Source organism: Hydra vulgaris, chromosome 01 (genome assembly GCF_038396675.1).
Source record: "Hydra vulgaris chromosome 01, alternate assembly HydraT2T_AEP".
Classification (NCBI taxonomy): domain Eukaryota; kingdom Metazoa; phylum Cnidaria; class Hydrozoa; order Anthoathecata; family Hydridae; genus Hydra; species Hydra vulgaris.
The window spans coordinates 10,574,088-10,591,051 of record NC_088920.1 but is presented as its reverse complement, the minus strand read 5'-3'; the positions used below and the strand labels follow the sequence as shown (position 1 = coordinate 10,591,051).

The 16,964-nt window shown below is 27.4% G+C and overlaps 1 protein-coding gene across 1 annotated transcript; it reads right to left on the bottom strand.

The window, feature by feature from the left end:
• Window positions 1–9,867: 9,867 nt before the first annotated feature.
• On the bottom strand, window positions 9,868–15,119 carry LOC136074078 (NACHT, LRR and PYD domains-containing protein 3-like). Its single transcript, XM_065786379.1, has 5 exons — window positions 15,024–15,119; window positions 12,761–12,780; window positions 11,459–12,243; window positions 10,935–11,276; window positions 9,868–9,938 (listed from the first exon to the last, which is right to left on the bottom strand). Exons 1-5 carry the CDS (start codon window positions 15,117–15,119, stop codon window positions 9,868–9,870), a joined length of 1,314 nt encoding a protein of 437 aa, XP_065642451.1.
• Between the last annotated feature and the right edge of the window lie 1,845 nt (window positions 15,120–16,964).

The window sequence follows — 16,964 nt, the reverse complement described above, 5'->3', positions numbered from 1 at the left end:
AGGCTTATTTATATATTAAAGAATAACGAATGTAATTAAATTTATGTGTTAACTTAAATTTAATTACATTCGTTATTCTTTAATATATAAAAACTAAGAACTAAGTACGTACTAACTTAGTACGTATTTAGTTCTGCCTGTGTTAAAATAAAACACTTATAGTAGTTATTCTTTAGTATCTCCTTCGTACACCATGTGTACAAACGTACATACTTCATTTTGTTCATTTTTCACTATGAATCTTAAGCAAAACAATAATTGACACAAGATGTTTACATTTTTTCACACCAGTCCTATTTTATATTTTAATAAAATTAATATTTAAATAAAAAATTACATACCCCATAAGGAGGTGTAGTACAATGCCGGTGTACGAACTAGATATATATAAAAGCCTATTGTATAAGAATCATATTATTCGCTTTCACCAAATGCAAACAAACATACTCGAGTTACCTTTAAAAATGTATTAAGATCAGGTGCGTATGAATTCATTTAAGGTAAATGAATTCATTTAAGGTAAATGAATTCATTTAAGGTAAATGAATTCATTTAAGGTAAATGAATTCATTTAAGGTAAATGAATTCATTTAAGGTAAATGAATTCATTTAAGGTAAATGAATTCATTTAATGTAAATGAATTCATTTAAGGTAAATGAATTCATTTAAGGTAAATGAATTCATTTAAGGTAAATGAATTCATTTAAGGTAAATGAATTCATTTAAGGTAAATGAATTCATTTAAGGTAAATGAATTCATTTAAGGTAAATGAATTCATTTAAGGTAAATGAATTCATTTAAGGTAAATGAATTCATTTAAGGTAGATGAATTCATTTAAGGTAAATGAATTCATTTAAGGTAAATGAATTCATTTAAGGTAGATGAATTCATTTAAGGTAGATGAATTCGTATAACATAATTTTCTTTTGGAAGGCATCAAAATGCCTTTTTGAAGTGAAAAATTCGACATTTATTAAAGCGAAATGTATATTAGAGATTATTAAAACTGCTAGATATTAACTCGTAATCTGCATTATTGTCACCTTCTTTATTCCAAAGATACAGTCCTCTAACAGCTTTTTAGTTGAATTGTCAACAATGTGACGTTTGCATCTTCCTGATCCATTAGATTTTTCTGCCGCTTGAATTATGAAGCCACAACTTTGCATGATCATTTAATTCCGCTTCGGTAGCATTGTTTGTTTTTTGATTATGCTGTACTGCATCTTTTCATTTTTAAAAACTAAAAATTGCTTAATACTATTTACACCGTATATCAGGGGTATAACTGTTTGGTAACACCAATAATAAAAAATTATGAAAAACAAATGAACTTTAATTTGAAAGTAAATAAAAAGTCATTGTTTAGGCAACCATTTTTTTATAAGAAAAAAAAATTAAAATCAATTACTTTTAAATCAAAGTTGATTTATTTTTCATAGGACCAACTTTTATGACGTTTAAGGTTAAAACCTTTAAAAGATGAAAGGTTTATTATGGATAAGGTTTACATTCATTTATAACCAAGCAAAGTTTACTTGTGCATGTTTCGTCAGATGTATAGTACTGTACTTAATTATAGAAACAAGCTAAAAATTTGTATGAAAAATAAAAGTTAAACTAATTATACCACTGCGTCAATTAAAGCTTTTTCTAGTCTGCTCAAGATGTTCTAAATGTGCTATGTTACGCAACGGCAATAATATGTTGTCAGGTAATGCGACAGCAACATCTGTTGAGCCAACAATCTTTAGTATCATTTTCTGTTGGGTAGGACACATATCTAGTTTTGCTCGATCTTTGTAAGACGAGCAAACATTAAATGAAGTAAGGTATGATGATCACCTTAAAACTATTAAACTTAAAATGAACAAAACTATTCAAGTTGATATCCTATATTACTTTTATTCTATACAGCAAACACTGAATGCTGTGAGAAAAACACTAATGTCAACTTAACAGAAACAGAAAAATATTTTAAAAAAAAAAATATTTTTAATGCTGAAAACAGCTGACTACCCAGTTTAATTACCTTATTTATTTCCACTTTCTGTGTGCATTGATGTGTTCACTTTTACGAGGGTGCATGATCAGTTTCCCCTTAGTTAATCATTTCAAAAAAACATTACACAACTTGTAAAACATTTTGCATTATAATATTTACAACTTAGAAGCAAACCAAAAATTAATACATTTAATTTACCTTGCACCATTGATTAACCAGGTGACAGTCATTGCATAAACAAATTGCTATGCTATTTGTCACTTACATTACTGACTAAATGAAAAGTAATCATATTTAAAAAATTAAATAGGAACGAGCAAAATAGTACTTTCATATTGTAATATCTTCTAAAAACATTTTCTGAGATTTAATATTTTAGTAAATAAACTTAAATGTTAGAATAAAAAAAAAGATTTAAAAATTAAAATTATTATTTTTTTAATCGAATTGCATGGCCTTAATAAATACCTATAGCCTTGATATATACGAATCAAATTGAATGGCCCTAATATATACATATATATATATATATATATATATATATATATATATATATATATATATATATATATTTTTTTTTTTTTTTTTTTTTTAGGTGCCCCAAGAAGTCCTTACGGTCTTGTCACAGAACACCGCGGAAGTGCATTTAACCAGGAAGTTCACGCCTCCTTCCTTACCGTGACGCGAAAGTTTGTCCAGAGCTCGTTTCGAACCTGGATCTCCTGCTTATAAAGCAAGCGCTCTAACCACTGCGCCACGGCCGCATATATATATATATATATATATATATATATATATATATATATATATATATATATATATATATATATATATATATATATATATATATATATATATATATATAATATTAAAACATTTTAAATAAGAAAATACAACTTTATAATGGAACTTGAAGTTTCATGCCATTCGGCAATCATCAGCCATATTATTCAAATATAAAATAAAAACCGTTATAAGAAATACAAATTTAGCGTTGCAACGGCATCTGACATCGAGTGTACGTGATCCGATGTTTGCTAATCGCCGGTATCAAAGTTAGAAAATAAAAATTTTTTTCCTATGTCTACAGCAGAAACCAATTCACTTTTTTTATTAAGTAGTAAACCACTATCAAAATTCATAATAAAATATTTTTCACAGATGCAAAGGTTACACCTTTTTGTAGATGGATTATAAGATTGGCATCTTTTAATTATGTTCCACTTAATTATAGGCATGTTACCTGCGTCTTTGTGTTTCCAGATCTCTTTGGAAAGTTCTGTATCATTTCTATATCTGGTTGCATTAAATGATTTAAGGTGGTTTGCAAATCTGAGCTTGAAAGCGTTTCACTGATATCGATGTATTATTTTTCCGTAAGACTGGGATTAGGTGTTGATAAAGTGGCTTTATATACAACGCTTTATATATAACAATTTAAAACCACCTTAAATCATTTAATACAACCAGATATAGAAATGATACAGAACTTTCCAAAGCAAATTTGCGATTAGCAAATATCGGATCACGTACACTTGACGTTGTCAGATGCCGTTGCAACGCTAAATTTGTATTTTTATAACGGTTTTTATTTTATATTTGAATAATATGGCTGATGATTGCCGAATGGCATGAAACTTCAAATGTATTTCTCATTTAAAATATTTTAATATTATTATTTGATCTATTTTTTTCAAAAAGATATTGATCACTCTTAAACAGACAAGAGTTGTATTTCCAGCAATATACAACATTTATCAATAATTTTTTTTTCCTTCTCCTGTTGAGCACTCTTCTCAAGTCGTTAAAAATAGGGAAAGTTAACTTCAATTATTCAATAAAAAATATACCTATACCATCAAATAAAGAATACAAATTGCGATTGCTTGAAAAAACTGACATATTAATTAAAAGGATGCGATGGAAGGCGTTTTTCTTCATAAATCACCAGTCTAACGGTATGAATGATATTAATAGTAATAGTAATAATTATACCAAATTTAATTCTTATGGTATTAACACACGGCATTGTCCACAACAAGTTAAAGATATGCGTGCGTTTAAATGCGATTTATTCAAATTAATTAAGAACATACAGTTTAGGAAGGTTCAATGCGGCTTCCAAAATAAATTAAAAAAAGACATTTCTTCTGTTTGAAAATCAACGTATACTTACACTTACGCAGATAAAACATCAAATTTGTATAAATTATCAAAAGACGAATACAATAAGTTGTTAATGAAAGCTACTACATCTAACTATAGAAAAACCAACCCTATTATAAAAGATCACATTAGTAAAGAAGGAAAAACTATTCTAAAGAATCATGACGTTTTTAAAAAAATCAATATAAACAGTTCTTCAAATTGCTTCATTACATTAAAAGACCATAAACCTAATTTTTTAAATAATCCTACTGTTCGTCTAATTAACCCAGCTAAGAATGAAGTTGGAAGAATAAGTAAGCATATTTTATCAGATATTATCACCAAGCTAAGAAATATTTTGCAATTAAATCAGTGGAATAGTACACAAAATGTAATAAATTGGTTCAAAAACATCAATGACAAACATTTTTATAAATTCCTTATTTTCGACATCGTTGACTTTAACCCTTCTATAAATGAAAAGCTACTTATCGACTCCATAAACTTTGCAGAACAATACGTTTCCATTGATGCTGATCATAAATCTTTAATTCTCCACGCACGTAAGTCTTTATTATTTACCAATGATCAAGTTTAAATTAAGAAATCAAGTGGTTTGTTAGATGTTACCACGGGTGCATTTGATGAAGCGGAAGTGTGTAAGTTAGTTGGTATCTTTCTTCTCTTCCGGATTTCGCAATTTTATAAAAAATCTGATTTTGGATTATATAGAGAGGATGGCCTAGCCGTGTTTAAAAACGCAAGCGGTCCAAAAATGGAAAAAATTTAGAAGCATTTTACTCAAATATTTAAACAATACAACCTCTGTATTTCCATTCAATCTAATATGAACGTTGTTAACTACCTTGATGTTACATTTGATCTTAATAACTGCACTTTTCAACCTTAACATAAACCTGATAGTACGCTAAATTATATCCATGCTAGTTCCAACCATCCACCAAGCATTTTAAAACAATTACCAACCTCAATTGAACATAGATTATCTTCCGATTCTTCAAACAAAAAAATTTTCCAAAAGTCTGCTCCTATTTATAAAGACGCATTAGTAAAGTCTGGATTTCCCACCAATCTCCAATATCATTCAAATCTAAATCCTTCTAATACTAATAAACGAAAAAGAAATATAATATGGTTTAATCCCCCTTTCAGTAAAAATGTGGTAACAAAAATTGGACACCTTTTCTTAAACTTAATTGACTTACATTTTCCATTACATCATAAGCTCCACAAAATTTTCAACAGAAACACAATAAAAGTTAGTTACTGCTGCATGCCAAATATTCGATCTATTATTAATTCACACAACCAACAAATTTTGCGCAACAAACTCACCACTAATGATATAAATTGCAACTGCATTAAGAAAACTGCATGCCCGTTAAATAACAAATGTCTATCAATAAACGTTGTATATAAAGCCACTTTATCATCACCTAATCCCAGTCTTACGGAAAAATATTACATCGGTATCATTGAAAACGCTTTCAAGCTCAGATTTGCAAACCACCTTAAATCATTTAATGCAACCAGATATAGAAATGATACAGAACTTTCCAAAGAGATCTGGAAACACAAAGACGCAGGTAACATGCCTATAATTAAGTGGAACATAATTAAAAGATGCCAATCTTATAATCCATCTACAAAAAGGTGTAACCTTTGCATCTGTGAAAAATATTTTATTATGAATTTTGATAGTGGTTTACTACTTAATAAAAAAAGTGAATTGGTTTCTGCTTGTAGACATAGGAAAAAATTTTTACTTTCTAACTTTGATACCGGCGATTAGCAAATATCGGATCACGTACACTTGACGTCAGATGCTGTTGCAACGCTAAATTTGTATTTCTTATAACGGTTTTTATTTTATATTTGAATAATAAGGCTGATGATTGCCGAATGGCATGAAACTTCAAGTTCCATTATAAAGTTGTATTTTCTCATTTAAAATATTTTAATATTATTATTTGATCTATTTTTTTCAAAATGATATTTATCACTTTTAAATTGACAAGAGTTGTATTTCCAGCAATATACAACATTTAGCAATAAATATATATATATATATACATATATATATATATATATATATATATATATATATATATATATATATATATATATATGTATATATAAATATATATATATATATATATATATATATATATATATATATATTATATATATATATATATATATATATATATATATATATATATATATATATGTATATATACATATATATATATATATATATATATATATATATATATATATATATATATATATTTATATATTTATATACCTTAAAGATGTTGTCAGATACACCATAAGAAGAAAGCTTATGGAGAAGACTAGCATGCCAATCTTTATCAAAACCTTTTAAAATGTCAATAGCGATGGCCTTAACCTCTCCACCTTTATCTAGTGCACGATAAAACCTATCATTTATTACTGTTTGAAAATCAGCTGTAAAACGAGAAGATCGAAATCCATATTGATTATCAGAAAGTAAGTTATTAGATTCAAGATGAAAATTAAGTGTTTCTTGATTATTTTGTTTTTTATTTTTTTTTTATTTGAATTTTTATGCTATATTTTTCTATACAATATTTTTATCTGAAGATATCGATGGCTTAGCATAGGAACAGCCACAAATAGTCATTAAGACTAATCCAAAGTAGCGTCCGTTATTGATTAACATTTTTGCGTACTGAAGTACTACTCAAGCGCTGAGTGGGCGGTGGCAGGATTTGAACCCATATTGTACAACAGTCCAGGTCTTAACTTTCCGTTTGACGCTATATCCAACGGAGCTATCCAGCCACATTTAATTAAAAATTCTAAACACACTTATTTAAAGATTCAAAAACCTTGCTTATGATAGGAAGACAACTAGTGTGACGGTAGTTCGAGGAATCAGATCGCTCTCCAGTATTTTTGAAGATAGAGATAACAGATGCCGCTTTCCAGCAGGCTGGAAAACAAGACTAAGATAACAACTTGTTGAATAGTTTTGAGAGTATAGACGAAAGCTCCTGAGAATACTTCTGTAAGACAATAATAGGTATGTTGTCCGGACCACAAGCTGTAAAAGAGTCTAAGCAGGATACTTTAGATGCAGAGACTGGAGTGACACGAATGTCATGCAATGGATCAACCTGTTTGTTGGCAATATCAGGTAGAATGCAACTAGTGGAATCAAAAGATGATATTGATGAAAAGGTTTTGGGAAGAACTCAGCTTTGTCCTTAGGTGAGATGACAAAGTCTGAACCATACAAGAGAGGTGGAATTAAAGATTTGTTCTTATTATTAATACTATTAAGGATTCTCCATAGGTCACGAGAGCCTAGTTTTTGAGATGAGATATGAGATTTTCTGGCTCCAAATGTGGCCTCCGCAATGCACACCAAAAGAACAAACAGGGACATTATTCATGCGCAACATTGCCTGTTAATACTTTGATATTTTTCAGCTATTGATGGAGTCAGTCTCTCTGAGAGCTACCACAGAGTTTGGGAAACCTGACTACCATCCGGCCTCAGAACCATAAAACTGAGTTTTAGAGCTGTACCCTCATTAGAAGATAATAGAATTTGTTTTGTTTTTTTAATTTAATTTATTTTGTCATTTTCATAATAAGTTATTTACAAAATATTTTAAGTTTAGATATGACCAGAGCAGGCAGAAGACAAAAGTTTTATCATATAGCCCCGTTGTATCGTTTACACTATTATAAATCTATTATAAAATTTTACAATATCAATAAAATAATATAAATACTTTTAAATGTAACTTGTAAATTTACAAGTGCATTGTTTCCTCACAAAACAACCCTAATAAACAATATATTGGCTTAACCGAGAGGGAATGGAAAAAACGTTATGCCAACCACAAACAATCGTGTAAACACAAAAAATATTCAAAAGAGACTATGCTGTCAAAATATATTTGGGATTTAAAAGAAAAAAATAAAAATTTTAATTTACAATGGTCTATTTTAAAATCTGCCCCTGCCTATAATAACATTTCCAAAAAATGTATGCTGTGTTTGCAAGAAAAATTTGAAATAATTACTCATTTAAATCAAGAAAATTTATTAAATAAAAAATCTAAATTAATTTCTAAATGTAGGCACGAAAATAAATACCTCTTAAAAAATTATAAAAACAAATGACTAAAATAAACTATCCCCATTCCAAAGAAAATTATTTTATAATTACTTTCTGTAACTTCCCGTTAACAAAAAAATATAGTAATTAAAAATATTTTATAATAATTTATAACTTCCTGTAAAATATTTTTTTCTATCTGTTCTAAAAATTCTAAATTGAACTTTTTTTGAGATTTAGTTACTCTTCCTGATGATTCAGCAATGGTGAAACTTCAAGTGGAAGATAAAAGTTAGATGAGTGTTTTTTACTAATTTATATATATAAATATATATATATATATATATATATATATATATATATATATATATATATATATATATATATATATATATATATATATATATATATAATAACTAATTTATCTTTGCTATATAGTTACGAAATAAATACTTACAAAAACCAATGCAAAATCATAAATGGTATTACCAAAAAAATTTTTAAAATATTAAGTTTAAGCAATTTAATCTACTGCAAGCCATTCAATAACTTTAAGGCAATCAAGTTTCATAAATTACATTTTTTATTTTCCTTTATCTCTTCTGGTTCTGCATTTTGATTTGGTAGCATAGAGCTTTCGTTCATGGCTCCGTATTCTGCTAAAGTAGAATGTATCAAAAACATATTAAAATATATATCAAATTTTACAGCTTGATTTCCATTTGAAAATTGTATTGCGTCAACCTTTCCTTAATTTTAATCTATAGCGTTTATTCCTATAGTGTTTTATTTATTATACTGTTTTAAAATTTTCTTAAGTAGATGCGCCAGCGTGACCAAATGGATAGCGCGCAAAGCTTCTGAACAAAAAAGCCAGAGTTTGAGGCCTACCACTGCCGTGTTTCCTTTTTTTATTTAATATTTTAAAATACAAAATACTCTTAAAGTTTTTTAGAGATTATCTACACACATATATAACGATATTATACCATTTAACAAACAAAATGAGTTTTAAACAAGCTCAAAATTTTTAAAATATAATAAACCGGGGGAAGTTCGTAGCATATGTGATGTAATTGAAATACTTGTGTTAATTTTGTTTACATTTCAAGTTTTCTTCAATTAAGTTGAGTTCGTGCAAGGATAATGAGTATGTAACATGTTGATATATATAATAGAAAATATATAGAACTATAAAGTTGTTTTGTTTTGCATTTTAAGTAACAAACAAAAAAAAAAAAAAAGGCAAGATGATGATTAAACTTGCCACACGGCAACCCTTAGTTTTTCAAAACACTAAGAGAGTTTGAAAAAAAATATTTTTAATAAGAACATAACTGAAAAGTTTAATTTTGTGTTTACAATACACCATTTTATTTAATTCAAAATTTTAAAAAAAATAAAAAGTTAAAAATATTTAATACTAAAGTAATAAGAAAATTTAGAGTTATACAATTATTTTATCCCGCCTTCGTTTACCAATCTAAACCGAGTGCGCACAGAAATTAGAAATCCATCAAAATAGTACTATACTGTGTATAATAATGAAAGAGTCAATTCAGACGATTTTAACTTATAATACACGAGGCATTGTCGATGTGCACACAATAAGTTTTTGTATTTCTTGAAATATCTTTGAATCTTCTATAATCATTATCATAAATAATAAATTTATTGAATATACTTTTATTTATAAATAGTATGCATTTTTTAATTTTGTAATCTATTTTTTAAAGTTTATAAATTTTAACTTTTTAATACCTTAATGACACATGTTCTGTTTTGTAGGTTAAATTGTATCTTGACAGGCTGTTAATTTTAAGGACGCTTAAGATGACGCTAAATAATTTTTTTCTAATATGATTGTTATTCTGTTTTATGAGATTGTATTTAATTTTAGGTTTGATTAACTGTACTATTTTTATATTTATTTAGGCCAATTAAGTTGTAGCAATCTCAGAAACAATAGCTACTGCACAACCTTTATCTGTAACTGGTAAACAAATAATCTGTCCATAAAACAATGATGTTTTCAATTGCAAGGACTTTTTTTAATAAAAATAAACATTTTATAAAATGCTTTTCTTTATTATTATTATTTTTGTTTCTGTGTTTGCTTGTTTATATAATTTTATCTTTATTATCTCATGATGGTAAAGTTTTTTCTTCCTTTAGTTCTCCTTTGGTGCTTTACTAACTATCATGAATTTACTTTGTTTACTGTTAACTTTAATTTTTTTAACTTCAATTTTTTTAAATTAACTATGTTAATCATTTAACTTTAATAACATTAATTTCTAAACAATGCTTTAGAAAAAAACATCAGCAACAGGTAAATTAGTTTGTAGTGTTGATATGTAATGTTTTTAATCATATCAAAATTAATTTCATTTTAGATAATTTCATTTAGTTAAATTTAGTGAAAAAATATAAATATAATTGAAACATGAAATAATTATGTACTTGATGCATACTTTTTCTATAATAACATTAAAAAAAAAATTTTTCATTAAAAAGTCTAATATTTCCAGAACTATTGTATTTAAATAAAAAATAAAGTAAATTCTATACTTTTAATACCTTATTGAACACAACTCTCTAAAGAGACTCAGAAAAATGAAACAAAGTTCTTAAACTTACCAAAAAAAGACAACAAAAGTGAAGAATCTTCATGGGAGTTGTTTGAAGCATTCAGGTTAACAAGAAACTTTAATAAACTCTTTTGGTTTTTATTGGCTAGCCCACAAATCATTGGTAAACAACTCTCCAGCCTCTCATTGGCCAAAATCTCTTTACTACTTAAACAATTATATGCATATACAGATGCGCAAAACTCCACTATTGTCAAATGTGCAAATTGATAATAACAACCAAGGTCTGTTTCAATCAGTTCTATAAATCCAAAAAACTTACTTCCATTTTTGTTTAAATCAATAATAATAGCTTGATTTTCTTCTTTGGAAAAAATAACTTTGTTTTCAACTAAAAATTGATAAGCAATGCTACAAATGTTTAAAATATATTTTTTATTCCAATTGTTTTCCATTATCTTGTATATTAATTCGTTGTTTTTAATGATGTGGTTTCGCAAAAAGTATAAAAAATATTTGCATACAAATCTGTCATAGTTAAGAAACAATTTGAATTTATTTTTTTTGAATTACTAATAATTTTACACATGGAGGATAAATAAAATGGAACAGTTGCCATGGCTTTTGCAATTGCAGATTCATTCAAAATTGCTTTTACAGCTTCTTTTTTTACTTCCATAACATGATTTTCAACATAATTATTTATTCCATTTTCATTAAACCCCATTATTTGAATAGTTACCTTATCACTATGTTCTGCATATATATTTTGGTATTGATCAATTGCGTAAACTCTACCTGCAACTACATGTTTGTATTTTTGAATTTCTGCTAAAGCACAAACAATCGGATAGTTACAATTCAATTTTGGATTTGATAATTCATTGACATAAATAAATTCATCTAATCCATCAAATATAAAAAGTACAGTATGACTACTAATACTGAAGTCATTTATAATATCTTTGTAGAAAACGCTTAGCAATTCATCAATATTTGAAATATCTTGATATTGATTAAGCCTCCTGCATTCTATAAAAAAAACAAGTTCAAGTTCGTTTTTCCAAATTAAACCATTTGACCAATCAAGCAAACATTTTCTAAGCAACCATGTTTTCCCAATACCAGCTATTCCAGATATTAATATAACAGACTTTTCTTTCATAAATATGTCACTATAAGGAATAGGTGTATAACTTGTTTGCTTTTCTAGAAAATTCTTTCGTTCAACACAAAAAACAGAATCCATTTGAGCATTTACTGCATCAAAAATACATAGATCAACAAACTTATGTAATTGATCAATATTTGTAGATGCTTTTAATATTGGTTGAAGTTCTCTAATTTTTCCATAATATCTAAGATAAAATTTAGGTCAGCTAACACCAAAGACAAATCTAAATAAAATAAAACCTCTTTTAGTAAAGTCATCATTATAATGTCTTGCTAATGTGAATGATCAAAGTATGATGATATATTACTATTAATAACATTAAGAATAACTTTATATAGAGATTAAAGATTTATAATAAAATACTTGAAAAAAAACTAATAAATCTATTAAATAACTCTAGTAAGTTTGCTTTTTATTGAATTAAGGTTGAATTTAATTTCAACAAAATTTTTGTTAAGAGTTTAAGTTTGACAAACTTTTTTGTTGATACTTTGACTGAGTAAACATATGTTTACAGGTTTTAAGTCACAAAACTTTTAAAATATTTGATCTTTTTACTTAAAACATTGTACCTGGATATTTTCAGGGGTAAAGAACCCAATATAATGATGAGAAATATAAAAAATTATTAAGTAACTGTGTTTATCAATTTAAAGAAATTTAGGAAACTTTTATATATCTGTTTTTAATGCCCAAGAAACCTATGTGGCTTAAATGATATCTACAAAAATAAATTTACACATTTTATATTAATTAATCTTTCAGGAAACATAAGAACTTTGATCTGCAAATATGTGGAGAACAGGACATGCTTCCAACATTTTTATAGCAATATTGCAATAGATTTTTCAGTACATTTCAGACAAACTGGAGCTCTGCAAATTTTAGCATTTGTGTAGTCATGATGAACATGTGTTAAAATGTTAAATTGTTTCTAATGTAGACTAACAAAGGGTTCATGGGGCAAATTGTTCAGAAAAACGTTTTTCAACTTTGGCAATATAAAGATAACTTAAATAATATTATCTTCAAGAATTTATTTGGCTTTACTTGCAAAATGAAATAAAAAGAATTAAGTGTCAAGATTTTTTTAAGACTTGCTTAGATGCATCAAAAGTTGAAGCATAAATATCTCCATTTATTACAAATTGTGTTGATTATTATAAACACGCATCTGCTCTAGACGGCCAAAAAAGTTTGTTAAAAGGGCTGTGCGAATGCATAAACATCTGTTACTATTATGAAAAGATTTTAATAAAATAATATTTTACTAATCATACCAATGCAATTAAACAATTTACACAAAAAAAACTTACCAATTTTAATCTATTTATGTTAATTTGCTAATAAGTTTGCGAACATTAAATAACATAAAATGAAAAAATCCTTGTTATATTAACATCTTCACTTGTTCATTGGAAGCTAATAGTGTCATTATATTCTTTTTAAATTGATGATCCCCTGGTTAAAGAAATTTTTTACTTTTTAAATCTTTTCCTAATGATGGCAGATTATTAAAACTTTGTCATTTGTTACACCATTTCTCCAAATCAATTTCTCCCTGGCCTCTTTTCTTTGACAGTCAAACCTCTTAAAATAAGTTTTTTCTAGGTATAATGAATTTATGACAAATATCATTTGACAATTTTACGAAATCGCATAACTCCTTCTAACTAAAAAATTAACTACTAAGTTGTGTTTCAGAGTAATTAACATAATTAAAGCAACTTAAACACCATGATAATGAAAATCTATATAATGATGAATTTAATAGGTAATAAATATCTTTTATACTTGTGTGATGACAGAATGTTTGTTTGTTATTGTTAATAGCTCTTATGTAACAAAATAACTTGATTTTGACATGATAGAATTAGCAAAGAATTTTTTTGAAATTAATGATTTTAAAAGGTGCTAATTTTCATTTTTATTGATGCAAAATGGCAGAAGGTTTTATTATTTTACTGTTAGATTTTAGTCAATTAAACAACTTGCAGTTACCATTTTAGCATTAAAAACTATCTACTTTTTTTAGTTCAAAATATTTATAATTATAAAATGTAAAATTTTCTATTATCATTTTAGATTGATGACAGTTTTTAATCCGCATACTAGCAAATCAAAATTCTTAAAAACATATAAGCTTTCTTAAAATATTATAAAAAAGATCATTGAATATAGAATGATTAAAAACTGAATGGAACAAGTATAAACCTAAAATTTGTTTGAAGACAATATATATATATATATATATATATATATATATATATATATATATATATATATATATATATATATATATATATATATATATATATATATATATATATATATATATGTATATATATATATATATATATATATATATTTATTAAAATAAATATGTAAAAATAATAGCTTAAAAGTAGCAAGACATCATTAAAAATCATTCCAAAAAACAAAAGCTTTTTTATACCTAACATTAAAAACAGGTAAACCCAAGCATCAAAAACTAAATTTACTCTAACAACAATACTAATTTTTATTGACGCTAAAGTTAAGCGCTTTAATCGAACTAGATTTGTCTTAATGGGAAATATCAACAAGCTGGAACTTTCCTTCACAAAAAGCATTTAGTAAGATTAACTTAAAATTTATTTTTTTATTGAAGATAAGAACACAACTTTTCTTGATACTTTCCAGACAGCACATGACTCAGGACCAGAATTCTGGCAATTGCCTGAAGCCGCTGAAACAATATTTGTAATGGGCCTGTACTAATGCGAATCTGGTACGCTTCTCTGATATCTGGAAAATCATCACAAAATAGTAGAGGTGCCATGTGATAGTATGCCAGAGTTCTAGAGAGTAGTCGTATGCTAATACAACAGCATTTGTTATTACACTAACACTGGTCTAATTGTGAAGGATAGAGAGTTTTGGTCAAAAGCTAAAAACATAGATTTCTTTGGAAAAATTCTTTACTCCTAACACATGTTTAATGTCGAGCTCAATAGCTTTTTTACACAAAATGAGGAAACTAGGATATACTTCCAACAACTTCACAAGATTAAGAGGCATATTTTACGCAAAAATTACAGACAAAACTTTGAGTTTTTAACACTCTCTAAAATTGTGCTTTTTAAAATCATCATGTTTTTGATATTAATAGTTTTATAACTTTAAATAATTATATTGCTTATTGAAAACAAACAATTATAATTTACACTCTTAAGATTAAAAAACAAGAAAACTTGTTAAATTAAACTTTCATAAAATTTTGAAGTGGAAGTTTCAATACTTTTAACCATATTAGTTATTTAACTTAAACAATCCATTCACATATGGGCGTCGTCCATAAATTACTCAACACTTAAATTAATCAGAAAGCTTTACAAAACGATCACATGTTTTCCTTTACAGAGTTATAAAATAAAAATTAAAATACCGCTTTAACTTCAATAAAATGTTAGCAGCGTGTTGGTTGTATTTGTTAAATTTTAATATGCAACATTACGGAACCATCCTTGCTCGCATTGAGCAACGACATCCATGACAAGGATTATGACAACGTCTACTGATTCAGTACCAGCTGTTTGTGAAATGTTTACTTGGATACGATCTCCTGCTTTTTGTAATTTTTGACCATTTCCTGATGAATGCTGATTGCTTGCAGATCTGAAATCAATAGATAAATACTGTTGGGTGCCTGCATAAAATTCGTTAGGTGTTACAGCTCGCAAACCATTTTCAATATTTAACATATTTGTCTTATTACCTGAATTATGGAAGAAACAGCTAGACAGCTGTACATTTCTTGGAAGAAGTGGAACGGTAACATTCCACTAAAATAGAGACGGTTACGCTGTTTATTTATCAGGATATCTAATTATGTAATATTCATTACAGCGTTAGACTATTCAGGCTCTCTTGCAAAATTAGTTGATTGAGGGCAGTATATAAGAAGGTAATTGAGACTCTCAAGTTATATGTTTACATCAAAAAACCATAAGGTTTGAGTTGCGTAAAGTTAAACACGGCAGTAATGCATTTTTTATTTAAAAGCAAACTCGAAGCGGCTTACATTACCATATGATACTTTATTAGCTAGCTGTAGGTTATAGACAGTCTAATATTGCAAACTGTTGTTGTTGAGTGAATAATTTGGAGTTGCTGAAGTGTTTTTAGAAATAACAACTTGCGAACAGTTACTAAAACAAATTTCACATTCTAATTGAACTCTAAAACTAGATGAGTGGAATGGTCCTTTTGCATTGAAAAGTCAAGATGAGTGCAGTACTTGGACCTATTAGAGGCAGGCCTTCATACGAAGCAAGCAAATTTGCAGCGTTAGCTCAGGTAGTGCAACCTGACAAAGATCCTGATCTTAGAAGGATTAAAATACAGAGGACAGCTTGATCATTAATGGCTTGCATCAACCTTTTAGCTAAAGCTCGCTGAATTCATGGGAGGAGCAGATCTAGAACGCTCCAGTAATCTCCATAATCTATAAATGATTGAATTTCTTGACCTTGCTTTCTTACTGCTAACTCTTGAATTATAGCACACCCTTTATTTGCTACAACCCTTGCAGTTAAGTCAGTACTTCTGGTTAAAATAACGTCGTAAGTTGCAGTTAAGTCAGTACCTAGAATCCGAAGTAAGAAAATGACAAGCTCGATAAAGAGATGCAACCTTTGCAGATGATAATTTTGCAACTGATTTGACATATGGTTTCCAAGAAAGATTGGAAGTAAGAGTTAATCCTAGAAGATAAGGAGTAGATGACTCATCGAGTACATCACCGTTCATAAATATAGGAATATCTAAATTATTGCGATAATGATTGGCTGAAAAAATTTGCATTTTATTTGTATTGAAGTTCATCAGCCACTATAAGCCCCATGCTGTGGCAGAAGTGAGATC

Excerpts from the sequence above, each read along its gene's own strand:
- LOC136074078 (XM_065786379.1), bottom strand. The coding sequence starts at position 15,119 with ATGCCTCTTAATCTTGTGAAGTTGTTGGAAGTATATCCTAGTTTCCTC. Across the intron at positions 11,277-11,458 it reads CTCCATGTGTAAAATTATTA|TTGAAAACAAAGTTATTTTT; the intron begins GTAATTCAAAAA and ends ATCAATTTTTAG. Across the intron at positions 9,939-10,934 it reads ACTTTTGTTGTCTTTTTTTG|AAGATTCAAAGATATTTCAA; the intron begins GTAAGTTTAAGA and ends TAATGATTATAG.